The sequence below is a fragment of the Microtus pennsylvanicus genome, chromosome 3, assembly GCF_037038515.1.
Source record: "Microtus pennsylvanicus isolate mMicPen1 chromosome 3, mMicPen1.hap1, whole genome shotgun sequence".
Classification (NCBI taxonomy): domain Eukaryota; kingdom Metazoa; phylum Chordata; class Mammalia; order Rodentia; family Cricetidae; genus Microtus; species Microtus pennsylvanicus.
The window spans coordinates 48,887,738-48,904,814 of record NC_134581.1 but is presented as its reverse complement, the minus strand read 5'-3'; the positions used below and the strand labels follow the sequence as shown (position 1 = coordinate 48,904,814).

Below are 17,077 nucleotides of genomic sequence, written 5' to 3'. Positions count from 1 at the left end.
TTCCACCAACCAGTATGACTGAGCTACATCCCTAACCACTAAAGGCCTTGGCACTGTCTTTTTGGGAAACACTGAAATCATATCTACCTTCCAGAGTTTAGACAAAACCCAAGCATAGAATTCTAGTCAGAGCTAAACAAGTCACTAGCAAAATGCCTTGCACCAGTAGGTGTCAGAAAACGGCAGCCTTCTAGATACATTCCTAGACGGAAGGGAGCTGGCAGCCTCGTGCCTTTCCCTGTGTTTTGGGGCAGAGGTGAGCTGAGGGCTTTAGAAACTGCCTTTGGCGTTCCTAGATATGTCAGAGAGAGAGACAAATATGCAGACTCTGCCCAGAGGCCTCAACTGCAGCTCAGTGAACGCTGGTTAAGTGTGTCCACACTAGGCCATCTGTTTATTGTTACCAGGTGACCAGGTGCTCAGAGCCCTGAGGCTTTCAGCCTTTATTTTTTTTAGACAAGTTTCTCGGTATCTGGAATTTTCAACAAGTCCAAAGAATGGCTGCAGGGGTTCTGCAATGCCCAGGTGCATCTGTACTTGGGGAAACTGAGGGTTTCCAGAGCCTTCCCGGGAGAAAGTGCTTGGAATCTCCTGGGCCGGCTTGACCCTTGCTCTACCCTCCCAGCCCCTCACCTCCTTCTGCAGCTTCTCGATGGTCTTGTCCAGGTGCCATCGCTCGCTCTCCATCTCGTTCTTCAGCTTCCTCAGCTGCTCCTTCTGCTCAGTCTCTTCCTGGAGTTTCTCTAACAGCTCCTTCTGCTCCTGGGTGGTCTGGGTCAGCTCTCTCTGGAGACAGTAGGGAAAATACAATGCTGTCACCTGCCTTCCTGGCGTCCTCTCCCGCGGGTGGCAAGGGGGGACTTCACAGTCACACCTCAAAAGCAATGAAACCTGTTACCTCTGCAAAGGGGAAAGAATCAAGGGGATCAGGGACCAAAGAAACAAAAAGGAGACAGAGAGAGAGACAGACAGAGAGAGAGAGAGAGAGAGAGAGAGAGAGAGAGAGAGAGAGAGAGAGAGAGAGAGAGAGAACCTCCACAGGAATAGAGCTGGAAGAATACCATACGGGAATTCATCAGCAGCCACCATGGCTGGTGGGGTTCAGGTTAGACCCTTATAGCTGAATGTTTGCTCTCAAAACAGGGCAATGATACCGTAAGACCAGCCTAAACCAACTCAACAAGCACTCTACCAGCTGAGCTCAGTCTCCAGCCTAGTACAGGAAGACTTCAAGACAGGGTTTCTCTGTGCAGTCCTGGAACTCTGCTTGTAGACCAGGCTGGCCTCGAACTCACAGACATCCTCCTGCCTCTGCCTCCTGAGTGCTGGGATTAAAGGTGTGGCCACCATCGCCTCAGGGTAATTCACATCTTTGAGATCACTTTCCTTAGAGTTTCTCCACAGGATAGAATCAGCCTCACTGGGTGGTGACAACCCCTTCCATCTTCCTTCTTCTCTCCCTCCTCTCCCTTCTCCTCCCCAGACCAGAAAGTAAACTCCAAACAGAAACCCCAACTGCCCTGTGCCCTGTCTGTCTGTCTGTCTGTCTCCCTCCCTGTCTCTCTCCTTCCTTCCTTCCTTCCTTCCTTCCTTCCTTCCTTCCTTCCTTCCTTTCTTTCTTTCTTTCTTTCTTTCTTTCTTTCTTTCTTTCTTTCTTTCTTTCAGTGAATTCCCTTTCAATACCCCATCATGGGTCAGGGAGGAGGCTCACTAGGTCCCACCCTCCTTGAGGAACTAAAGGCAGTTAATGGTTGCCGGCCTGGGAGGGAGTTATTTTCTCCAGTGGTGTAGTTGCCTGTAAGCTGCCCACACTTAGTGAATAACCCCTCCCCCATTCTCACACAAGCAACGTTAATTAAACTCAGGTTGAAGGGAGACATGATAGTAAGCAAGGGTCACCAGGCATGGGAGGGAAGCATAAGAAAGTGAGAGGCAGAGACTATGACCATGATCCACTGTACATAGGTGTGAAACTGTCAGAGAAAATTGTGTTAAATTCAACCAAATGCATTTTCAGTGACAATATGATAGAATAATGCAATTGAAGCTATTAATAAAAGAAAACTATGAATTCATGGGCACCAACAAATACAAGGGTCTAGCAATGGGTCCCTGTAAAAGCCTTCAGCAGCCAGCTCAGCTCCACCTCTGGAGCCCCCATGACCTCACTCCTTCCCTTAGATCCCGATCCAGACTCTCTGGATCAGCGGACATGCCGATTCCCACGTCACAGCCTCCCATGGCTCACATGCTACATCTCACTCTACACCAAGGCCCTTCTTCCTTGCCAGGGAAGCACCTCAGCGTCACCCACCCTGGGTCTGGACCCCAGCGGCCCATCCAGCATATGCGGATTTCTCAGACCGTCATTGCAGCTGCTTATTCTGGTATCGAATAGATTTTCTGTCTGTGACACTTACTACAATTAACACCTGAAAATGCCATAAGATATCTCATACCTTGGGGGCCTGTAACCCTTGTGGTGAAGGGGTAGAGACCAGGAGGATCCTGGAGGAGGGGAGGCTCACTGGCCAGCAGTTTAAGCTGAAAGGGGAGCTACAGGATCAATGAGAGACGGGAGACGCTGTCTCAAATGAGATGGAGAGCAATAGAGGAAGACATCCCAATATCAACGCCTGGCTTCCACAGATGCCTGCGGGGTCCTGTATGCATGTGTGCATGCACACACTCAGTGGTCCCAAGCATGCTTCTTTGGGGGTGAAGCTGAGACACATTTTTGCAGCAGTGACTTCCAGATTCTAGAACATATTCCTTAGGTAAGCGAGGAGGCAGAACATTATTCTAGGCGCCATTTCTAAATTGTGGGACATTTTAAGATGATCCGGAATAACCCTCACATTCAAGCTTATGGATTTCAATCTGTTCCCCAAACTGTGATTCCAGTAGAGAGGTTGAGAATTTGCATTCCGTGTAAGAGGTGCCACACTCTTGTTTCTTGAGTCTAACGTAAGAGGTAGTCAAATAAGTATTAATTTTCTTTTTTCAAATATTTGTTTTATCCTTAAAGGAAGGCACTCGGGGCTCATCCTCGGTTCCTCGCCCCTCCTGTCCTAGTGGGCTTTTGCATATTGAGACAGAAGGGGAAAACGCTGTTGCTTCCATGGCTGGCTCATAGCTACTGGGCTTCAAGGCCTCTGAGAAGCCACCTTCTTCCTGTCCTTTATCCAGGAGTCAAAGGCTCTGCAGCCAGTATTAGATAATGGTCCCCAGCTCAAGGCTGCCACCAACTGTTGTGTCTTCGAACGACCCACCTGGTGATCCCCCAGCCGCCTGCATGTGAAAATTTTGTTCACTATCAGTCAGTGGGTTTGTATCGTTAGCCTTAGAGGCATCATCTCTGTGGCGATGAAGTACCTCACTCAGCACTGTCCCCAAGAAGGTGAAAGCTGCAAAGGGGACCCAGGGAAGCTGGTTCAGGGGTGAAGTGCTCACTGTACAAGCATGAGAAACTGAGATCAGATCCCAGCACCCAGGCAAACGCCGGGCATGGTGATGTCCGAGTGTGAATCCTGCTCAACACCAAAGGGGATAACTGTTGAAGAGAACTAGCCTCGTGTGGTGAGAGCTCTGAACCATGCCTCCAAGTATGACTCTTACCCTGTATGCATCTGACCCTGAAGACTAGTGGGTTCCCACTGCAAAACTTTAACAGTCTTGAGCCTGAGCCGGCCTGTCAGCCCTCACCTTCCCTGAAACTCTCCCCAGGGACATTTAGGCAGCATTTCAAAGGGTGAAGACACACCAGGGTCACGCTGAGGCTGTTGTGCAAAAGCCAATTTACAACTTTAGTGCTGGCTTTGACTGCAGTGGAGTTCAAATAGTCTTCTTGACATCCAAACGGGAAAATCTCATATTCTAGGAACCTTCTGGGTTTGAAGAGAGATAGCTATCTGGTCTCAAGGAAATGACTTCTTCCTGCTCCTTTTAATAGCCGCCTTGAAGGACCGCACATGTGCCCAGAGGAGACAGGAAATTGGCTTCTGTGGAGAGGCGACTCCTTGCCGCCTTGGGGACAGGTTCAGCCTGCTTTCACACACTGTTTGTATTTTATCTCTGCAAAACTGTCAAAAACTTTCCCACCAAGGACAAGGCCTTCTCAACCTCCACATGGTGATGTTTGGATCAGAGAGCTCACAGCTGTGGAGCTGGCCTGTTTTTTAGGATGCTCACCGGCTATCCTGGCACCACTCACCAGCATCTCCCCAGTGTGACAATTAGCGCGTGTCCAGATATCACCAGCTGCCCCTACTTCCAAGTCACTAGTCCAGATGAATAGCTCAGGGTGGCTACATAGGTGGAAGGCATTCCCTGGAAGGACAGGCCCAGTGGCCACGTCTACCTACAAGGATGAGGAAGGCAAGCCTTGGGGGCTTTACCTGCACACGCTCCAGCTCCTTCTCCAGCGCCCTTCGGGCAGAGGTGGCTTCCTTTTCTTCCTGTCTGGCATGCACAAGGGCTCCCTCTAGCTGCTGGACTTCACTCTATAATGAGACAGATGGGTCAAGAACCACAGGGACACACTCTGAAGATGACTGTGATTGCAGTGTACCTGTTGTAGGACCGAGATAAACAGCTGGGCTCTTGGGTGTGTGCCTCTCTGCAGTCCCATTTCCAGCCACATGTGGCCTTCGGGGTTACCTTGGTGATTTCTTTATCTTTATTACAAACACCCAAGTTTTATCCCCAGAGATTCAGAAACTCCAGCAGGGGATAGACTGGGTCAAGGCATTGCTGTAAAGGTGTGCAGGTGACCTGATGGGCACCCAGTGTGTCTCTCCCCTTCCACTGCTGTTACTTCCCGCCTCTTTCCTTAACAGCTTCCAAAGCTCTGGTAAAGCAGATAACTGGCTTGCTAAAATCTCCAAAATTATCAGCTACGTGCTAAAGAAAGGATGTGTTTATCGAGACAGACTAATGTGGTGTGAAGATGGCCTCCTCAGGTGTTCAGAGGTCCCCACAGAGCCTCAGAAAGATGTCTAATGTCTGACGCAGGAGTCCCTGGGTACTGTGCAACCCAGGCCCCTGATTCCCACCCTGGTTTTATTATTCCTGTTCCCACCATTCCAAAAGATGCTTGCAGGTCACCTGGACATCCCAAATCAATCCCGGCAGTTCCATCCCCGACCCTGAAATCACCACAGGAGAGAGGGGTACAGGCTGCCACACTCTGGCCAAGACCCAAGGAGCCTCACCTCGCACTTGTGGAGCGTCTCCTTTGTGTGGGCCTCATCGCCTTTCACATTCTCCATCTGCTTCTGCAGCTGGGCCAGTCTGTGCTCCAGCTCCGCAATCCTCCCCTGCAGCTTCTCGTTCTCCTCCTTCAGCGCTTTCTCACGCAGGTCAGCCCCTGCCTGGTTCTGCTCTGTCAAGTGGCTCCTGCTGGCCAGGACCTCCACATTCTAAGAACAAAGAACAAAGGAGTAAGTGTTCACAGGTGCTCCCCAACTCCTGTGGGAAGCTGGTGTCTGAAAAGTACCGCAGCTGGAACCTCCTGGCATTTGTCTGCCATCCCAAGGACAGGAGGACGAGGCAGAATGATTGGAAGTTCCAGGCTGGCCCGGGATACTTGATGAGTTTGAAGCTAGCCCTGTCTCAGAATATACTTTTTTAAAAGGTGGAGATATAGATTCATGGCAGTAGACAACTTGAGGTGTTTGGGGGACTCATTTCTTTCTACTCCACCTGCAGACAGGGTTTCTCTGTGTAACAGTCCTGGCTGTCCTGGAACTACCCTTGTAGACCAGGCTGGCCTTGAACTCACAGAGATCCTCCGGCCTCTAACTTCTGAGTGCTGAGACTAAAGGCGTGCGACACCACCACCCAGCTACAGGACTCATTTCAACACCCAGTATTGAGGGGGAAAGTGCTAACTAGCAGGGGAAGAAGACAGGGTGAATGACAACCTGGAGGTTACTGCTGCCTGCCGTCTGCTCTTAAATGAGATGTGGGCCAGGGTAGAGCTGTGTGTGTGTGGGGGGGGGGGGAATTAATGCAAAGATGAAGGGTCATAAGAGCATAACCACACCCACTCATTGGAAGATTATTGGACGGCCTCCATAGAATGCTTGCCAGCCCTTGCCTGTGGCTCAGCCCTTTTCTAGCTCTCTATCTTGCTATTCTCATCCAACCTGAAAGATGGGAAAAATGGGTAGGCTGGGGGCACAACAGCTGTTAGTAGATCGCTGGCCTAACGTGCATGAAGTCCTGGGTTTGGTATCTAGCACCACATCTACTGGGTGTGGTAGTCACACTCTTTAGCACTAGGGTGGTACAAACAAGAGAAAGGAGGGCAAGGTCATCCTCTGCTACATAGTGAATTTGAGGCTAGCCTGGGCTACGCAAGACCTTCTCACAAACAATAGCAAATGAAGACAGCACCCCTTCACAACATGAACTCAAACTGGGTCAGGGACCCAAATTCTAGAATTGAAAACATTAAAGCTCTCAGAAGACACAGGAGTGCATACCTGTGATTTTAGTTTAGGCAAAGGTTCCTCAGCTACAGTACCAGAGGCACAGATGACAAGAGGACAGATTGACTTCTGTGTGTGTGAGTGTATGCCTGCATATAGTATGTGTGCCACATGTGTGAAGTACCCACGGCATCCAGAAGAGGGCATTATATCCCCCAGGATTGGAGATACAGGTAGTTGTGAGCCTGTAACTCACCATGTGAGTAGTTCATGAGATGTAAGAAACTTTTAATACTGGGGATACCACCAGGATGATAAGATGGCCCACAGAATAAAAGAAAATACTTACAAATCAGATCATATGAAAATATGTAAAGAATTCTTCACCTTCATAATAAAAAGATAAACCACCGTTATTTGGAATAGGGTCTCTCACATAGTTCTGGCTATCCTGGAACTCGCTCTGTAGAGCAGGCTGGCCTCAAACTCACAGAGATCCACCCACCTTTACCTCCCAAGAGCTGGAATTGAAGGCGTGCTCCTCAATGCCCACAAACCACCCATTCTTGATGAGGGCAATGGATAGAAATAGATTTGTTTCCAAAGAAGACCCAGGAATGGGCATGGGAAGAGCTGGTCAGTACTGTCAGCCACCAGGGAAGGACAAATCAGGGTCACAGTCACACACACGTACTGCTAGGGAGGATAAGGAAAAACAAAAACCCTCGCACAATGCTGAGAAAATTCAAAATTGTGTAGCCATGTAGGAAAGTTGTCAGCTCCTCCAAACAATGTTAAACCAAATTTCCTCATGGCTAGCTACTTCACTTTTTTCTATATGCCTAAGAGAAATAAAAACATCCAAATATATGTGGGGGGGGGGTAAATAAAATGTGGTACAGTCATACAAAGGACTATTATCAGGTCATAAAAAGAAATGAAATACCAATGAATGCTACAACAGAAAACATGATACCAAGTGGAGGCTCCCAGCAAGATGAGGAACTAGGGATCCCTGAGAGATTGCCCTCGGGAATGGTGAGGGTGAATTGAAGATGGGTACGTGTCTATGTGTTTTTTCATCCCCAGACTCTTGCTAGATACCGGTTCCAGGTGGTGCAGGCGCCACAGGAGGCAGAGTTGAGATCAGGAACTAGGGACTCTCTGAGGGACGCCCTCCGGAAGACTGGCCAGCAGGAAAGTAATAAAGAGGAGGCGGGAGGGTGAATTAAAGGCCTCAAAAAGATGGAATGTGCACAGAGAATCGGGAGTGCAGAGAGACATTTGATTCTGGGGAGTGCTAAGAAAGATGTCTAGATTTCAAAATGTGGATCTAAGGATTTGTTACTTTGGAAAAGGGGTTCTGCTTTTGTTTCCATAGAAGATGAGGACCTATGGAATCCTTCTAGATTAATGTGGTTTGGTGGACCAAGACCCCCCCCCCCGAAAGGTTGCTATGATGACCCTCAAAAAATTACTTTGCCCTATAAACATCAGGAAGTAGTTTAGAGAGAACAATGCCCAAATTCCCTAAATGATTGTTTACTGGAGACTGTGGGGCTGAGGGGGACACTGTTAGTGGTGGTGGTCTCCGGCTCTGCACGCCCAAGAGTTTGCTACACAAGCAGCAGGCTTTTCTGCACAGTAGCCTCTGAAGGTCCCCAGCCCACTTGCCAGCCTGGCTCCCAGCAGTGGCAGGAGGCGGTGCCTGTTCTTGTGGAGCCACCGCAGCCAGCAGGATTTGCTGAAGGAAGCAGAAGCAGGAGGAGTTCGGGGCCAGCATTTATGACTGTTACTGATGAGCTGAGCCATGCTGCCGAGAGAGACTGGGATCACCCTGACTGTAGTGGCCGCTACTCTCACTGCGGCAGCCTCCTCTGTGGCAGCTGGAACTGCCATCAGCCAGACGGCTGCTGTGGCTAACTTGTACAGTGACTATGTTCACCAGGGCATTTTCCAACGTATTGCTATCATATTTGTGCCATGTCCTGGGCCAGTCCAGAACCTTGGTCTAATTATATAGAAAAGGGGGAGCACGAGACCCTGAGGAGTTTCTGATGGCAGGGGAGTGATTTCTGGTGGGATTACAGCTGAGAGTTAGGGCATGGCCATTAGTCAAGGAGACCCTATATAAGCTGCCCTGGAAGACAATAAAGGGGGCATTCTTGGTGTTGTGTGTGTGTGTGTGTTTCAATCTCTAGTCCCTTGCCCGACTCACAAATCATACCATAGCATGTAGTGTCTAGAGCAAACGTTGTGCTGCAGCCAAGTGAAAGACGCTATATTGATGCTGAAGGAAATGTCTAGAATAATAAATCTAAAGATAGAGAAAAATAGCTTAATGGTTGGTCAGGGCTAGAGGAAGAGCTGGGGAAGAGGTGGGGAGGGTCTGCTAATAGACATGCATTTTCATTTGAGATTAATGAAAACATGTTGAATACAGTAATGGTTACACAATCGTGCAAATATGCTCTAAACTACAGAGTTGTACATTATGTAAATTATAGATTATAGCTGTCTTTTCTTTTTCTTTTAGATTGACTAACACAGGGAAGACCTGGAGTCAGAGTAGAGATGATGGACAAAGGCTGTTTGCCTACCCCTGAGCACAGGTCTAGCTGTTTTAAAGATTTTTTATTTAATGAGTGTATGTCTGTGTATCACATGCAGGTAGTGCTTGAAGAGGTCAGGAGAGGGCACTTGATCCCCTGGAGTTACAGGTGGCTGTGAACTGCCATGTGGGTGCTGGGAACCAAACTAGGTCCTCTGCAAGAGCAGCAAGTGCTCTTAGCCATCTCTCCAGCCCAGGGTACAAGGTTTGCAGAAGCAGGAGGAGGGGAGCCCTGAGGCCTGCCCAAACCATTTGGTGAAGGAAAGAACACTTATACATGTGGCCAGCAGGTTTTTATTACCCCAGAAGTCTCGGGAAAAGGAAGGACAGTGGAAACCAGGCCTGTTTTAACCTTGATTTTGACAAACACACCCAGGCTTACTTAGAGAAGGGCACTTGGTCTGTAAGTTCATAGCTGGCAGGATCACCCCAGTCTGAGCCTCCACAGTGGCACAGGCTGAGTTTGGCTCTGGGGAAGCATGTGTATATCCTGACACTTAGTACTGTTTTGATTATTTGCAAAGTGCTAATTTGCCTTTCTCTGTGTTCACAGTGTGGTAAACCACATTGTGTTTACAAATAGCTTAACATTTAACATGAGCCTTGGCCGGCAAATGGCTCCAGAAAGCTCCTCTGGCCCCTGTTCCCCCACCACCCCTACTTTACTATTTTATAAAAAGACCATAAAACAAACTTTCCTTTTCCTGGAACCATACCTAATTCTACAACAGTCCTGGCATCTAAAAACAAACAAACCCCATACCCTTTCGTTCAAGGCAAGTGACGCACGAAGGCTCTTTTACACGAGAGCCAAGCAAAAAAAGTTGGTGTAGGAAGGCTCTCCAAGGCCTCCCTCTCCCAAATGCCCCCACTCCCACATCATCTTTTCCAGGTTCTTAGTGATGTCTGGGTCCGGTTCATGTGGCAAAGACGTCAGAGCTGGCAAAGGCCTGTTGACCCAGAAGGTCATGGTACAGACACGGAAGCCATATTTATAGTGCTGGGGCCATTTCCGTGACTCACTGGTCTTACTTCCTGGATGTCACGGTAAGGTTAGAGAGACCATAGCACCAGAAAGAAGAAGCTGTGAGATGAACATCCAAAGACGATGCTTATGATTCACAGAGCTGGGCTTGTCACAGCCTATCAACTCTATCACTCCACCGGGCAGTCACACAACAAAAATCCACTCCAACTCCCTGCCATCCAGCAACTTCAAATCCCTACACTGTATCATGGTCACAAAGCGAATGGGCTGTTTTCTACTATTGCTTTCCAAGCCTGGACCATGGCTAAAAGTTGCATTAAGATAATTTTTCCATCTATCAGACAACCAAGGTAAACGTTTTGGTAACAGCATTTGGGCAGAGTCAGAAAACATGGCTGGTAGGGTGAAAAACTGGCTCAAGGGCCTAGAAGGCTGTGCGGTAGTAGCCATTGAAGTTACAGGGCATGTTCCCTTTGCACAGCAACTTTCGCCTTGAACCACAGCCTACACATACGTAAAATGGTAAAAACAAAATGAGCCTAATGGCCAGGTGTGGTACACTCCTTTAATCCTAACACTGGGAAAACAAGGGAATCTCTGTGAGTCTGAGGCCAGCCTGGTCTACGTAGTGAGTGCCAGCCCAGTCAGGGCTACAAAGTGAGACGATGTAAAACAAAACAAGACAAAATGAGGCGCTGCACCATAAAAGCCTGCAATCGTGCTAAATGTCATTCAGTGTTGCGTCAGTTCAATGTCGCCACGCAGTGGGGGGGATAAGGGGGTAAGCGTGAAAAGCAAACAAGGCGCAGAATACGCCATCTAGCCGGTCTGTGAACAAGCTAGGTGGCGATGTGTCTACTAGGCTTCACTATGACCTGGTGGTTTTGATTGGCTGTGAGGAAGGGGAGTGGGGCTGTGGGAAACGTGGAGGCAAGCTTATCCATCGCAAACTCTTATAACATTTTCATCCTGAACCACAGGCATTCAACATGGACTCGCATTTATAAAATAAACGTGTGTATTCTTTTCAAAGTTCAACCCTTTTGACCACAGGCACCCGGAGGACAATCAGGCAAGTTCTCACCTCCTCCAGCCTGCGGAAACCTTTCTCCCGGCCTGTTCACAGGCCCTTCTGCACAGGGAGAGATAGCGGAGCCCAGCGGCAGCTGAACAAACAAAGCAAAGGCCGCTCTCTCACGTTGGTTTACACAGTGAAGAAACTGCTTCTCACCACCAAGAGTCAGGAGGGCGAACAGGCACAGGCAGCCCCGCACTTTGCAATGGCATGAATGGTCCTGCAGCATTGACACAAACCAACGTGGAGGTGTAGGAGCCCGTGGTGCACTGCAGAGAGAAAGCCCGGGGGCTGTGGACGGCAGATCTCCAGGCTCAGGTTTCTCCTTTACAAATCTCGCCTTTCCCGCTGTGACATTTAACTCTCTGCCGAGGCACTTGGGGTGGGAGATGGGAGCGCAAGTGCACAGGGGTGCATCTGGAAGCCAGAGATCAACCTCGTTGTCATTCCTCAGGCACTATTTTTTCCTTTTGAGACAGGGTTTCATATTATCCTGGAACTCACCACGTAGGACAGACTAGCCGGCCAGCCAGTCCCAGAGATCTGCCTGTCTCCATCTCCCAGGCACTAGAATTAGAAGTGCCGGACGCCACACCCAGAATTTTCACTTTGGCTCTGTGGATCAAATTCACGTCCAAGTGCGTGCTTGCCAGGCAAATCATCTCCCCAGCCCACCGCGTACCTGTTTATATTAACAATCATGGATGTTTGGCATCCAAGGAACATTCAACTCGAACCTCATGGTTTTGCCAAGCACCCTCTCCCTCACCCACTTATCACAGCAAAGCACAGCCCAGCTGCAGAATGGGATTCCCACCTTTGCTTGGGAAAATGCCTGATGGGGGGGGGGGGGAGAGAGATCACATACTACTGCAAATAGGCAGCAGAGCTTAGTCCCGGCTCCTCCAGAGGATGTGTTATTATTAGCAGCCCAACGATACCTGTATGTGCTTCCCTAGAGAAGAAGTTCACCTGGCTCACACACTGTAGTTTATCAACCTTAGCTTCAAGCCATAGCTAGCCATGTCCACCAGTCACAAATCAAATCAAATCTTCTTAGATGTATTTATTTATTTTGATTGTGTGTATTGGTGTGTGCATGTACCATGTCAGGAGTACGAAGGTCAGAAGGACAACTTGTAGGAGTCAATGCTCTCAGTTCCAGGAATGGAATTCGGGATCTTAGTCTTAGTGGCAAGAGCCCTAACCCACGGACACCTTGCTGGTCCCTCAAACCTATACTTTAAAAAAACAAAAGATTTTATTTGTATGTATGTATGTGTGTGTGCATGTGCGCGCGCGCGTGTGCGTGCATGCGTGTGTGTGTGTGCCCATGCATGCACTCATGTTAGTGCAGACTTAACCCTTAGAGCAGTGGTTCTCAACCTCTGGGTTGCAACCCCTTTGGGGTCACATATCAGATATCCTGAATATCAGATATTCTCCACTACATTTCATAACAGCAAAATCACAGTAACAAAATAATTTTATGGTGGGGGGGGTCACCACAATGTGAGGAACTGTATTAAAGGGTCACAGTATTAGGAAGGTTGAGAACCACCACCTATGAGCTACACTCAGAAGCACTTGTGAATGTCGGTGCTAGGAACAGAACTCTGGTCCTCTGGGAGGTTAAGCAAGCACTCTTAACCCCCAAGCCATTTCTCCAGCTCCCAAACCTACACTTCTTGGAAGAAATAACAATGGAGATGTTCCTCTCGCCTTTCCAGAGCAACTATGTGCAGAGCAGGAACAAGCCTATCGTCTTTAACGGGCAGGTCAGGTTTCCTGGCCAGCTCATCCATTAAAACTGTAAACTCGTTATCCAGTATGTTGTCTGGGAAACTGACGGCGACTAAGGAGCAAGCCGCGTATTTTAATGCGCAGAACTGCTGGATTTACACACTTTTCAAATCCTTCCCTTTCAACCATGTGCTCTAGTTACTCATTTAAAAGGTGGTAGCAGAGGTGAGGGGTGGAGAGTTGGGGGAGGTGTGCAAATATCACGACACAGAAAGACCAAACCCCAGTCTCTGTCCATGTCCCCATGCGTTGAAAATAATGACCGCTGGCAAAGGCCACGCTTTCCCGAGTTAATCTGTGCTTGAGAATCTCCCTGGCCCCAGAAACAGTAGGATGTGTTCATTTACGGCAAGCCCCAAACTCCTGCACAGCACACCAATGGCTATGTCTTGAGTGTCCTGCTTAGCTGGGGGGCTGACCACCCTTTCCTTCCAGAGCTCAGGCCTGACATCTTGGCCAGCCTTATTCTTGATGGCCCACAGGCTACAGTGCAGAGTCTTTCCGGCTTTACTAATTAACAGGGCTTCTGCCACAGCCAGCTTTTGTTTCCTTTCTGTCTCACTTTCTGCTGAATGTGGGCAAACAGCTGAGGCGTGGAGGCCAGGGGTAGAATGCTGGCTTGTCAGTTCCGTGCCACTGGCCACCCCACACTCCAGTGTGGAGGCTGCAAGAGCTGGGCTGAGAGGCACCCAGCTGCCCCCTCCCAACCCTCCCGCCCCCCAGAGTTCACCTGCTTTGGGAGGTTGCTGTCTCTTCTCCACTCAGCTGCATGGCTGCTCTCCTTGGCCCAATGACAGCCGGGACCGATAATAGATCCCTTTATCACTCTAAGATGTAGGAAGTCACACCCCTTATACTATCTTCAGGGTTCCACCAAAGTGACAGTGAGCTATTTAGGTACATAAAAAGCTTGTTTTACTCCTAAGGCTCTCTCCACCCCTCTTCCTAGCTCTCTGCAGATTTCACAGTCATTGGTCTCTGGCTTATGGTGGTTTGAGTTCTCATGAGCATAGGAGTCACCTATATAAGCTCATTCTCTCTCAAGGTCTAGAGCAGGGCCTGAGATGCTGTCTCTAACAAGTCCTGGGTCAGACTGGTGACACCCCATCTCATTGTCCTCTCCTGCCCTCCAGCTGTGTGTGAGTCCCAGTTTAACTTGAAATCTCCCAGTCAAGTCCTTTATGCTTGTAAAATCTCAGAGTTTTAAGGAAGAGCTGATTCCAAAGCCAAGAACCCCGAGCTCCTCTTAAGTTTCCTTTTGTTAGATGTGGCTTCTAGTCCATACTCTGCTATCCTTTCCATGATGACTCTGGGTAATTCTTGAGCTTACATCTGCTTCAGTTTCCTCTGCAACATACGAGGCCCATCTAGCTAGTTTTGGTGTCCCTGCCACTTCTGATAGCCTAAAGAACCTAGAAGGAACTGGAGGAAATCGGGCAGTATCAGACAATCGTGCAGCCGAATTTGGACTTCAAAGGCTTTCATTCCTGCCATGTCACGGTCACATGTTATTTCCACCCTCTGCCAGGTCTCAGAGTCCTTGCCACAACACCCAGAGCAGAAGACAGCAGGCAACTTCTTGCCACTAAAGCAGAATAAAGTCACCAGTTCATTTTCCCCCTCCTGTTACTAATTCACCATACCTCAGGCTAAACAGACAAAGCTTCCAGAAGAAAAAAAATGCATTTCCATTCTGTGCATTTGTTGCTGAAGTGGTCACTTTCCTGCATACAGAACCTCCTAAAAGATACTTCCTGCCCCCTCTTTATCCTGCTTAGTTATCTTGGTTTTTTTATTCCTATAGTAACACAGTGAATATGAAGCTTAAAACTGTAAGCGGTCTCCTGGGACTGGCAAGATAGTCCAGTGGGTGGAAGCGTCAACAACCTGAGCTCAATCCTAGATCCTATGCAAAAGGGGAAGGAAAGAACCAGTTCCGCAAGGTTATCCTCTGACATCCATGACACACACCATGACTCATATACAACCCCACATACATCATAAACACACATGTACACACAACGATAAACGAATATATATACACACGCGCATACATAACACATTTCCTTCATAATTTCCTTGTAAAATAAATAAGCCATGTTTTACTATAAGAGGTTAAGAAGCCACAAGATCCAACCTCATAGAGGCCCATAATTCTGACACAGATCCAGACAAAAACCCCAGTACTAAAATCCTAATATTTGGGCTGGAGAGATGGCTTAGCAGTAAGCACCGGTTGTTCTTACAAAGAACTCAGGTTTGGCTCTCAGAACCCACAGGGAGGCTTACAGCTGTCTGTGACTCCAGTTTCAATTGATGCTGTTTTCTGCAGGAACTGCAGGCATGTGTTACACATATATTCACGCAGGCAAACACACATATGCTATATATATATGTATCTCAACACTTGGTCCCAGAGAGTGCTTGACACAGGCTGTCATTTAAACCACATAATAAACATATTCAGATACTGACAATAAGTCAGTATAACATATAATAAGTGAGTAAGTATAACTCTTATAAAATCTCTCTCAACCAAATAGGGAAAACACTGATTTTCCCCAAAGGCTGTGTGCTCATGTTAAATTTCCAGAGGAGAAACCCCATAGAGAGGTAGGTTGATGACTGACTGAGGCTGGGGAGTGGAGAGATGGACAGTGAAAGATGCTTCAGCATTAAGCTGGGGGTGTAGCATTGGGTGCTCTCATTGTGAAGTGTGGCCTTGAGTGCTCTCATCGTGAACAAAAACCCTGAGCTATCCATTTTCAATTAGTTAAAATGGTTGGGTCTGTGTCATATGAAGGGCATCTCAATAAAAACAAGGGAAGGGAGCATGCCATGTTTTGGTGTGGTCTCTGAAGGATCTAACTCAGGTCCCCAGGCCTGCAGACAACGCACTTTATTAGCTAAGCTCTCTCCTCTGCTCCCAGATTTAATTTTTTAACATCTCCTCTTTAAAAAGAAACACTTGCCAAATGTGCTCCAGTTTCTCTGGGTTCTCTCAGTTTCCTGAAGACAGAGAGAGCCTCACGACATATTTATGAGACAATACCTTCCTAAGCTAACCTTATGACCAGCACCTGGAACATCTGTTTAGAGACTCCAACATCCCCCACTGTTAGCTTCAAGGAACTGCCTGCGGAAGAGACTCCGCCCAGACAACGCCACGCTCCTGAGCTTGCGTCAGAGGGAAAAAGCCAAGGGTAGCAGCAGGAAAATAAAACAGGGTTAGACTCCTTGTTGAGATTAACTTCGTCACTGACAGCCACGGGACCTTACAAAAGGTCACAAAGCAGCTTGCTGTCGGCGACCAGGCTGGACAAGTTGAACAGGATTTTTGAAGTGGCTAAGCAAGCACACTGTCCCCACACTGATGTGGACACCCCTCCAAAATAAACTGAAGGTTCAGCCTGGGACCACACAGGTCTCCAAAGCCACACTTTCCACGTCTTCCTTCCTGATAGAACTTGTTACTTGGGAAAGGGCAGCTTCTGCCTTCCTATTCTGTTGCTATCAGATGTCCACAGAGGCTGAGGATCAACTCAAAGTGGTAGGAACCTTGGAACTTTAAAAATTTTAAATGCAGGGCTGGGATTGTAGCTCAGTTAGTAGAGTGCCTGTCTAACATGCACAAGCTCTGGGTTCCACGCCCAGGAGTTCATAAACTCGGGATAGTGGTGCATGCCTTTAATCCCATCAGACTCTGCATAGCGGTGCAAGCTGGAGGAAGAGGATCAGAAGCTGAAGGTCAGCTTGGGCAACGAGAGTACTTCCTCCACCCCTAAAACAATCAAACAAAAACACTAAAACTAAAACCTCACATTAAGAGCTCTCGAACAAATGGCCTCACATTTCGTAGGAGGGGTTCTTAGCATCCTCAAATGGGATCAAATGACCATTCAGAAAATTGCCAAATTGTCTTTTTACCTCCAAGGCTACAACTGGGGAAAGGAACTGACTGAAGTCATCTTGGGAATCAGGAGGCTAGACCAAGGCTGTTAGCAATCAAGCTTGCAGGTTGAGTCCTACAACCCTGGGGTTAACACACATCACAAGAGTGACATTTACTTATTTCCTCCTTTAGTTTAAAGTGGCTGTTCCCCTGAAGAAAAGAGAAAGCAGCCGGTACCAAGCCTAAAGAGGTTCTCTGACCCCCTTGCAAGCCA

General features: G+C 48.2%; 1 protein-coding gene across 3 annotated transcripts in view; it reads right to left on the bottom strand.

The window, feature by feature from the left end:
• Positions 1 to 17,077, bottom strand: part of Cgnl1 (cingulin like 1) — a 162,306-nt gene that overhangs the window by 29,905 nt on the left and 115,324 nt on the right. For all 3 annotated transcript variants that reach the window (XM_075965306.1, XM_075965308.1, XM_075965307.1), the window contains 3 exons: positions 5,214 to 5,420; positions 4,398 to 4,502; positions 634 to 786 (listed from right to left, as the gene is read on the bottom strand). In XM_075965306.1, coding sequence (XP_075821421.1) covers positions 634 to 786; positions 4,398 to 4,502; positions 5,214 to 5,420 — 465 coding nt within the window. The remainder of the gene's footprint in view (positions 1 to 633; positions 787 to 4,397; positions 4,503 to 5,213; positions 5,421 to 17,077) is intronic.